Source organism: Neltuma alba, unplaced genomic scaffold, assembly GCF_004799145.2.
Source record: "Neltuma alba isolate B1F8T4 unplaced genomic scaffold, ASM479914v2 tig00000868_pilon, whole genome shotgun sequence".
NCBI classification, from domain to species: domain Eukaryota; kingdom Viridiplantae; phylum Streptophyta; class Magnoliopsida; order Fabales; family Fabaceae; genus Neltuma; species Neltuma alba.
The window spans coordinates 43625-54499 of record NW_021632230.1 but is presented as its reverse complement, the minus strand read 5'-3'; the positions used below and the strand labels follow the sequence as shown (position 1 = coordinate 54499).

Below are 10875 nucleotides of genomic sequence, written 5' to 3'. Positions count from 1 at the left end.
TACATTCAATCCATGCATGATTTACCTTCTCATCGTTCAACATGTAACATTCATGATTTAATAGTTGATCTTAAATTTTTTTGGTTTATCACTCACTCCCAAAGCATAAGTTCAGTGCTAAGTGGGAAACCAAAGGAACAAGTGGAGAGATATCAGCCCCGAATCAATTCTTGAAACCTTTCGTTTAGTAAAAATTATTCTTTAACTGATTCCTTCTTCCTTCTTTTTTTTCCCCCTAAATATCACATGGTAAAAGCATAGTTTTGAGACAATAAAAATTGATTTAATTGATAAGGTCAAGGATAGTATAAAGACATCAATAATCGAATATATATATGTGTGCGCGCGCTTGTAGTATGAGGATTTATTACTACCTCCGATCCTATAAACAAAGTGTTATAATTAAGATCAGAGATAATAATATATATGTGATTTATAATTTACCTTTTTAAGAACTCTGAAAACCCGTTAGTGTGGCTTCATTGAAATTATAAAAGTTAGTAGATTAATTTTTCTCATCATCTTTATATCATTAATATTTTTAAATTCTTTCTATGCTTCATCCTTTTTTTTTCTGGGTTACAATTCTATGCTTCATCTTTAAGCACAAGTTCAAATCCACATTAATAAATGGGTTTAAGCTAGAAATTGCACTTAACCGACCACTTCTTCATGGGCCCGATAAAAAGGTATTTGGGCCCAATTGAAGCCCAGATAATTGTTTAGTCTGCTCTCATTGCCACGTGCATAACCTTTTCCAATAAGAAAGACGTGCCTAGTGTACACCGAAAAACAAAAAAAAGATTTGTCCAGTTAAAAATGTGTGGGGCATCTGACCCCAAAAAAAATTGAGTGAGGCTTAGCTCAGCATGCCAACAGATAAGGGTGTTTAAAGCCGGCCCGTCTCGATCGGCTCATTCCGGCCTGGCCTTATTGGGACGGGACGAGCTCATCTTGAAATTTTTTAAATGTGACAAACCGGGACGGGACACGGGACGGGTCATCCAGTCCCGATCCCTTTTTTTATTATTTATTTTTTATCATATTTATATAATATCATTTTTTTAATATTTTTTTAAGATTTGAGACTATTATATGAAATTATGGATATATTTATTTAGAGCTTTTATATTTGTTGATGATTTAAGACTATTGATGATTAGAATTTCTAGCAAGTTTTTATTGTGTAAAAAGCTTTTGTCTAGAATTTCTAATGACTATTATATGTAATATTTTGATCTTTTGTTTAAGGGTGCTCGAAGAAATAAAAAAGAAAACAAAATGATATTTTTACAAGGCCTAAGCCCAAAAAATTACAGCCAGGCAAAAAAAATTAGTTTTTATTATAACAGATCCAACAACTAAAAAAAATTAAAATATATATATCGGGATGTCCTGATCCCATCCCAGTTCCGTCCCGTCCCGACGACGAGACTGGGATACACCGAAATAGGACTGGACACGGGACAGAAAATCTGTCCCGTTACTGTTTATTGGGACGGAATTGGAACAAGCCTGTCTCAGTCTCGATCCATCTTGTGAATAGCCCTACCAATAACCAACACTACATATTGACTTTTAAACTAATCAGAATTATTCAACCAAAGGTCAATGTTGACCATATCATAACATCGCATCATTTTTGAAACCTCTATAGGCACATTGCACCAAGAAAAAGTTAAGAATACTGATTGAACATAAGTGGGTCTAATGTCTAAAGTCCAGGCACAGATTTTTTTTTTTTTTATTTGCTAAAGTGTAGGTATCCTCCAATTGGAGACAATCCTATTCAAGATACTGTCAGACACTAAATGTGGGCACCTCTCGAACCTTGATTGGCCACGTTGTGAGGGACTAGCCCCTTTCACTAGATCCAACCCCTGTTAGTTAAGTCCAGACACAGATTCTTGTCCTTGAATGAACATTTCATCAGAGGCCCAATCATCTCTAATGGGCCCAAATTGAAGCCCAATTAATTTCTCAGGTCAAGATAATTTTGCGCTTGTTTAGTCCTGCGTCATTCCCAATAAGCAGAATGGGCCCAATTAAAAATAAGTGCGCCTTAAGCATGCTTTTGAAAATTCGGTAATCTCCCTTCCCCCGTTTTTTTTTTCAATGAGAAATTTTAACTCATAACCTTATACTTAAAATTTTTTTTAAAAAAATTATCTGTCACATTTTAGTTATAAGACCCTAACTGATCTCCCTTTTCATCAAACAACTCCCAGAGCTCAAAATGGCAACCACTTTAACTTTGTACACTCGAACCATATATATGTAAATCATAATATTCAACTTTATGTGTCTTTAGGGTGTGGGTAGGGTAGGTATATACATCTTTGTCACTTTTTAAGCAAATAAATAAATAATAGATCCTTTGGGATTTGGAAAGTGACGGGAGGATAAGAGAAAGAGTATGAGGCACAGCAAACAGATTCATAAATCTATACTCCATTTTAGTTGGAAGATTTGATTTTGATGCAGAGGGTAGCATGTAATTAAATTAATAACTAATTAATTAATTAGTGGCATGCCTTTTCATTACATGATACTCCTCCGGTCTTTAATATAAGACCCATTTAACTAATTTGATTACATTAAGAAAGTTAGGTAAGTTAGTTAATTATAAGAAATGTGACACGTTTTTCCTAAAATACCATAATCATCTTTTTTAATACCTCATTTTCCTCTTCTACTTGATTATGGTTGAAAATTGATAAATATGAGAAATGGGTCTTATATTTAAAACCAAAATCAACTCACTAATTGGGTCATATATTAAGGATCGGAGGAGTAGGTCTGCAGTAAAGTAAAAAAGAAATCCACTATTTTATATATAATTAATTAAAACTCCCCTGCAACTAACAGAATTTTTTAATTTGAAAAAAAAAATCTCATCCTTATCATTAAGAGTACGCGGGAAGTGGATTTGGAAACCCAAAAGCAGATTCGAAGTGACGTGTCCATATAACTCCCTTTTTAAAAAAAAATTATATATAGTTAAAATCTGTTAGTAATCTCATAAACGTGTTGAGCCCACAGGAATTATAATTGTTTAATTGCCGGGCTTCGTCTTATTATTTTGCATTTAAAAATAAACTATCTTTTTTTGCCAACTTAAAAAATAAATTATCTATTCTATATATATATATATATATTCAAGAGCTGGCTCAATTTAGTTTTACCCTTTTTTTAATGGCAATTCAGTTTTACTATGGAGTCTGGACGATGTGCTTCTCTAATTTTAAATATAAAATTCATTTTGTAGTATAAATATAAAACTTTTTTTGTAGTATAAATTACACTATAAAATTAAATAGTAGAATTGTAGAAGACATCTTAAGAACAAATTGTACTAAAAAATTTAAACATTTTCATCACTTGCATACCTGACAACTCCTCCTTGTAATAATTCTTTGTAAAACTTAATATACAAGCTTTTATAATGTCATATTATTTTGATTAGTTCTTTGTATTTTTCTCCATTTTTTGTCTCAGTAGGTCCTTATAATTTTTATAATTATAGATTTTAATTCTACATTCGTAATCCTTTAATTTGTAAGAGAAATAACATTATTTTGATAAATTTTGACTCTTACTTAGCATATACTTATTACTTTGATCAATTTTGTTACGTGAACTCAAATTAAATGAAAACTAATTAGATTATAGATTATATAATGTTGTAAGGAGATCATGAGCATACTAAATTTTTTTTTATTTTTATGTTGATAAATAAATTTTATTTCATTGTTTTATTTTTGAATTTTTTTTCATTTTATATCTTGTGATATCTTGTATGTTGCTTAGCTAACATCTACATTACCTCAACTGAAAAAATTACAAGGGATACTAATCTCTGATGTAACTGAGGAAATTGTAGTGATCTAATTAAAAAGTTACAGTGATATCAAGCAAAACTAGGACAATAGGCTTTTTTTAAAATATTTTTTGTTATATGATTCAAGATGATTCAATTTTCGTAGCTTGTACATTGATTTTTATCATTAATTCCAAGTACAATATTACCTCCGGTCCTTAATATAAAAGTCTGTTTAACTTTTAATTTGATTCTAGATATGAGATCTTAATCCACTTTGTCTCTGATGTTTATCTATTTTTTTTTAAAAAGTAGTATTTGTATGTGTTAAAGATTTTATCAAATGCTAGTTTTAGCTAATACATATGATTAGCAAGGATATTTAAAAAAAAACAACACATATTTAATATAACAAAATTTTTTAATCTATTTAAATTAATCAATTAATTTTTATATTAAATATTAACGTACTATTAAGTAAGTGAGCCGCAAACCTCGTTTGTGGTGATGTAGGCTAGAAATATCCTATCTGATACCATAATCTAAAACTCAACTATTCGGGTTTCATTCTGGTCAAAAAAAAAAAAAACTATTCGGGCTTCATGATTTTTTTTTGGGTGGGTGGGGGGGGATGCCCCATGAGCTTCAAATTGAGCAAGTTGGAGCCTTAAAAAAATGAAAAAAAGGACAGACCAGGGAATTAAAGAACAAATATTGAAGTTATGAACCCCACTCCACAACAAGCCATCACTTCAACCTTATCCCCTATATACTCATACAGTGAAGTTTACATTCTAGTAATCAACTCAATTATTTAGAGTAGTATTTTTTTATTTTAAAAGAATGGAAAGTGTGGGCTTATAGGTTATGGCCTTTTTCGGACAAAAAAATTTGAATTTTAAAACATTTACATGACAAATTGAAGTTATTAATTTTAAAATTATTCTAAGAAAATTGCACCCAACAAGAAATCTCATTACAGAAGATAATTATAGCTCATGACTTTAAAAATGATTTTTTTCTTGAAGTATTTTTTCAAAACCGATTTAAAATCAAGGTTTTCTATCCAAATTTTTTCAATGTGAAGCGTTTAATTATAGTTTTGAAAAAAATGAAGAGGGAGGGAAGTCATGCATGGACATTTGCAATTTATTTTTTTTGGACATCTTTTATGTATTTATGTATTTTTTACACCAAACAATACTTCTCTTAAGTTGCTTATATTAGTTATGTCAAATTCTCCAATTACACATAATTATATGTCCTTTTTTGGAAATACCAGCATTTAATTATAAATCCAAATGAACCAAAAAAGATACATGGTAATATGTGATTAGAGAACTTAATATAATAGATATAAGTAACTTAATTAAGTTTATTCATATATATATTGTATGAAATTTAAGGAAGATTGTAATATTTTATAAATTATCAATAAGATCACTCATACCGAATTTTTCTAAAATGACATATATTTTAATTAAACATAGCTTAAAAATGTGCGGTGGCAATTGAATTAAGTAAAAGATATTTAATACTTTTTAAAACAATGAAAGAAATAATGTTAATTTTTTAATTTTATAGAACGCAATGCGGCTTGAATATAAATTTATGAAAAATAAGTAATTGACATATTTAATTTCTCTAACGAGATTGTCCCTATCTCCACCAGTATTTATAATGTTATTACCCATTTATCCTTCGCATCCAAACCTCAATTATTTGCCACTTGTCCAACGTGAAATCTAGGAGTAGGACTGTAGGACCCATGTTACCCAGATTTATCATTATCATTTGTTAGTTGGGAACATTTTATTTTTAGTAAGTAATATCCTTATTAGTTATTAGGCATTCTTCAAGTGGCGATTAAATAATTGCGTTTTATTTTCTGGTTAGTAGTTGAAATCTTGGTCCCATTTACATGGTACATATATGATTCCCACCAACGTTGTGCTCAATTAATAAAGTTGCCACCTAATCTTCGAGTTTTAATACTTACGTTATACAAATGACATGTTTTATTTTTAAAATATTATTATGTAATTATAAATCTACATGAAAAAATAGACGACCATATATAATTGGAAAATTTAACTTATAAATATGTGAGATTTTTTTAACAAATAGATATGAAGTACTTGATCTAGCGACTTTCTTTTGAAAAGAAAAAAGTGAGAGAGAGAGAGACTTTCTTGCAAATTTTTGATAAAATATTTGTTTATTTTTAAAGTAAGCCAAGAATGCAAACAATATTCTATTAGGCAGATGTGCCTAATATTTAACGAAAATTAAAAAAACAATATAATTTTTATAGTTAGAGAATAATATGATTTTTTTTTATATTTTAAAATATTTATAGATACTATTAATTTGAAAAAAACTTTAATTGATTGATTGATTGAAACCTTTAATGAGTGTGGCGTGCATATGATACAGCTAATCAATAATCCTAGTTAAGAAGATAGCTTGCAAATCATTATCATCACCGCCGCCCTGAGTTTTAAAAAATTTCTATGATTTACAAATTTTATTAAAAATCAATAAATAAATAATGAATCAAATAAAATTTGGATCGTGCATTTTTTCTTTGAAAAGAAAATATATGAGACACAACATTGCCAACAAAACTTAGGGAAAAAAAAATGTTATGAGTAGTCCTCAAGCTATATGCATGATCGACGTATGTAGATTCCCGTAATTAAATTAAAGCATATTTGCTGGGGCCAAACTTATTTGTTATTATTTTCATTTTCAAATATTATTACTTTATTTCTATTAATTTTTGTTCTTGTTAGCCGTAAGTGGTGGGAATTATAAAGTACTAGGTGTGTTTGATTTTTTTTTTTTATTTTGTTGTTGGCAGTTGGAATCTCGGTCCCATATAAATGATTATTCCCACAACTGCATGCGAATAATGAGATTTGTGCTCAATATTATCAGCAAAATTGCCAGCAAATAAATTAATTAAGAAGTTTAATTATTAAAGTTTGTCCATAATATAATTGTCTGATTTTAAAATAGGCAAAGACGGCAAATAAACATCATTACCACCCTGGCCATTTTAAAGAACTACTGCTGAAATTTATATTGTTTAAATAAATTGAATAAAGAATGATTGAAAAGGGAAGGAAAGAAGTCCAATCACGTTATCATAAAAAAAAAGTTCAATCATTTTGTTAAGAATTATAGATGTCATATAAAAATAAAATCATACCTCACCATTCATTTATTATTTATCAGTGTCACATCGATTAATTTCAGCAATTTTGTTAGATGAATGTTAGTCAAATTATACATAAACTCAGAGAAACAGTTATGAACATCATAATTTTTATCTGGATAATATCTAAATCAAATTCCTTACTATGTAGTCTATTTTATAAGCTTCAATTTAGAAATTGTCTTAACATTTAATATTTTTTTTATTTTTACCCTTAATTATTTATTCTCTTCACATTTCTCCATACAGTTTCTTTCATAATTTTTCTTATGTATTATAAAGGTATATTTAGAAACAAAATTATATTTCTAACCTATTTATTGCTTCTAACTAATTTTAACTAATAGTTTGTTATTCATTAATTAGTTATTTAAAGTTTATAATAAGAACATAAGGAAGTAGTATTTAATTACAAATCTAAACGAACAAAAAAGACATGCGACTATATGTGATTGGAGAACTTGACACAATAAACATAAAGAATCTGACCTAAGTTTTTTTTTATTTTTATGTTGATAGTAGAAAATTTTTTATTTCATTTTTTTAAATCTCTTTTTTTATTTTAAATTTTATGGTAACTTACATATAATTTTAGTTAGCATAGAAAAGAAAAGAATTAGTTTTCTCCAAATAAAATGTGTTACTACAAATAATTGTTGTTCCTTAAAGGGCATGCCCTTTAATGCCATTTTAAAAAATTATTTAAATATCCACATACTATAAATACTTCTAATTATTAGGCCAGACTATTCATGAATTAAAAAATTACATATCATGTATTCTTTTGGTCTTATTTAATATTTATAAGGTACTCTCAGCATGTTTTATACAGACTAAGAGAAATCTTAAACTTTATTAACTCTCATTTAAAATTTAATAACGTTTCAACTTTATCCTTATTTAATATACGTTATACTCCCTCTGTTCCTTATTATAAGAGACAAATAACCAAATTACGTTGATAAAAAAAACAATTAAAATTAGTTAAAGACAATTAATGTGTAAAAAATATAATGTTTTTTTCCAACAATGCCCCCATTAATAAGGAGAGAGAGTATGAGAGAGAACAATTAAATTATTAAAAGAAAGAGAAGTGGGAGGAAGAGAGAGTATGAGTTAGTGACAAAATAAATAGGGGTAAAATAGGAAATCAATACAAAAAAATAGAGACAACTTTTAAATGTCTCTTATATATGAGAACATGCCATAAGCATCAAATGTCTCTTATAATAAGGAACGGAGAGAGTATTTCATATAAACAAAGTCAACACAATAATAAACAATGGTTAAAATTGTATATTCATACAACAAATTTTTTTCAATGCCTTATAAATAGGACAAAAAAAACTTCTCTCTTTGTCCTATAAGTAAGACAAGAGGAGTAGTTCTTTTTTTAATACGTATAATACTCCTCCGGTCTTTAATATAGGATCCAATTAGTGAGTTGGTTTTAATCCTAAATATAAGACCCATTTCTCATATTTATCAATTTTCTCTAAATTACCCCTATAGATATTCCCTCAACTATAATCAAGTAGAAGAGATAGAGGGAGTATTAAAAAATATGTAACTTTTCTTATAATTAACTAATTTACCTAATTTTCTTAATCTAATTAAATTAGTTAAATGAATTTTATATTAAGGACCGGAGGAGTATAACAAAAGGTGGCTAATTCACTGCCCGGGGGGGATCAACACCACGTGTGAATCTTTTTGGACAAGGAACGTTCTTGGAGCCTAAGGAAACCAACGAAATCAGCTTCCATATGAGTCATCGCGGAAAACTTCTTTCATGTTTCCAGTACAGTCTTTTTATTTTGAATTTTCCAAACTAATATCTTCAAATATAACGCTTACCTGTCACAGACACTTGCCCCCCAGCTCCAGGTGCTTGGAGCCGAAGTGAAGTAACGAACTCAGCTTCGTGACATATCGCCATGCGTACCTGTGAATTCACCCACCCCGTATATAATACTCACAAAAGTCAAATCGTTTTAATTAATTAGATTAAAAACAAACTAAATTTCAAATTTAAATAAATACTATATAAATTTTTTATTCTTTAAAATTTAAAAAATACTTTTTCTAAGTGCTTTCAAACTCCTCCTCCTAATAATAATAATAATAATAATAATATACCCTTACATATTTTTAAGGAGATTAATTTCCGCAATTTTGTGAAAAAAGTGAGGAGCATAATTCTCAAATCCTGTCACATGCACAAATTTCCAGATAAGTGAATCTGCCAATTACATTCCCACACACTACCCTCACTGACTCATCGTCATCTTCATCGTCATCGATGATTCAATTTGTATCTGGACTGAAAACTTTTACTGGGCCCCACATGGCTCTCTCCTCCCTCCTTCCTTAGCCGTCGCCTTCCCGCCCCCTCCCTTCTCGTATTTATATTCTCCTCCCCGCACTCTCCTTCCCAGTTTCCTCACTCCTCAACTCCTCTCCTCGTCCGCCATCAAATGGCTCTCGTCCGCGATCGCCGCCACCTCAACCTACGTCTCCCTCTGCCGGAGCCCTCCGAGCGCCGACCTCGCTTCCCGCTTCCCCTTCCACCCTCCTCTATTTCCTCTAACAATTCCGTCGCTGCCGATATTGCCCCTAACGATCTCGAAAAGCTTCAGGTCCTCGGCCACGGCAACGGAGGAACTGTCTATAAGGTCCGTCACAAGCGCACCTCCGTCGTCTATGCTCTCAAGGTCGTCCACAGCGACTCCGACCCCATGACCCGACGCCAAGTCAGGAGGGAGATGGATATCCTCCGCCGGACCGATTCGCCTTATGTCGTGCGCTGTCACGGGTTCTTCGAGAAGCCTTCTGGAGATGTGGCGATTGTCATGGAGTATATGGATTTGGGAACACTAGACACCTTGTTGAAAAGGAACGGTACGTTTTCAGAAGCCCAACTCGCGGGGGTGGCGCGTCAGGTTTTAAACGGGCTGAGCTATCTCCACGCGCACAAGATTGTTCACCGCGATATTAAGCCCTCTAATCTCTTGGTGAATCAGAAAATGGAAGTGAAAATCGGTGATTTCGGAGTGAGCAAGGTTATGTGCCGCACACTGGACGCGTGCAATTCATACGTCGGGACCTGCGCGTACATGAGCCCGGAGCGATTCGACCCGGATACGTACGGCGGGAATTATAACGGGTATTCGGGCGACATATGGAGCCTGGGTCTGACCCTGTTCGAACTGTACGTGGGTCACTTCCCGTTTCTCCCGGCGGGTCAGAGACCCGATTGGGCGACCCTGATGTGCGCGATTTGCTTCGGAGACCCGCCAAGCTTGCCGGTGCAGGCCTCAAAAGAGTTTCGGAGCTTCATAGATTGTTGCCTGAAGAAAGAGTCGAGCGAGAGGTGGAGTGCCTCTCAGCTCTTGAATCATCCGTTTCTGTCGAAGAAGTTGGGAAAATGTTAGCCGTATGTGTCCGGGTTTTAGATATCCGATCGGGTAGGACCCGGATTTTGTGAGTTTAGGTGTAATAATAACTGTAGATACCGTCGGGATTCTATTTTGCTACTCCCTCGGGTAGAAACCGTCATGATTTGCCTCAAAGAAGACAAAAATAGAGGTTGCATCATTCCCTGTGTAGATTCGGTTCTCTTCCGCTTTAAAAGAGTACTACCTCCCGTCCTTAATATAAGATCCCGTTTGACTTTTAGTTTGGTTCTAATTATAAGACTCCAATCCATTTTGTCTCTCATATTTATGTATTTTTTTCCAAGATAATCCTTCTAATAATGATAGTTCTAGCCAATATACTTAATTAGCAAAGATATTTTAGAAATGACAACACTTATTTATTACAAATAACTAAC

The 10875-nt window shown here is 31.7% G+C and overlaps 1 protein-coding gene across 1 annotated transcript; it reads left to right on the top strand.

Annotated features, from left to right (window-relative positions):
* Nucleotides 1-9286: 9286 nt before the first annotated feature.
* LOC114747260 (mitogen-activated protein kinase kinase 9-like) lies at nt 9287-10648 on the top strand. Its single transcript, XM_028935562.1, has one exon. The coding sequence runs from the start codon at nt 9518-9520 to the stop codon at nt 10472-10474; it is 957 nt and encodes a 318-aa protein (XP_028791395.1). The 5' UTR covers nt 9287-9517; the 3' UTR covers nt 10475-10648.
* The last annotated feature ends 227 nt before the right edge of the window (nt 10649-10875 follow it).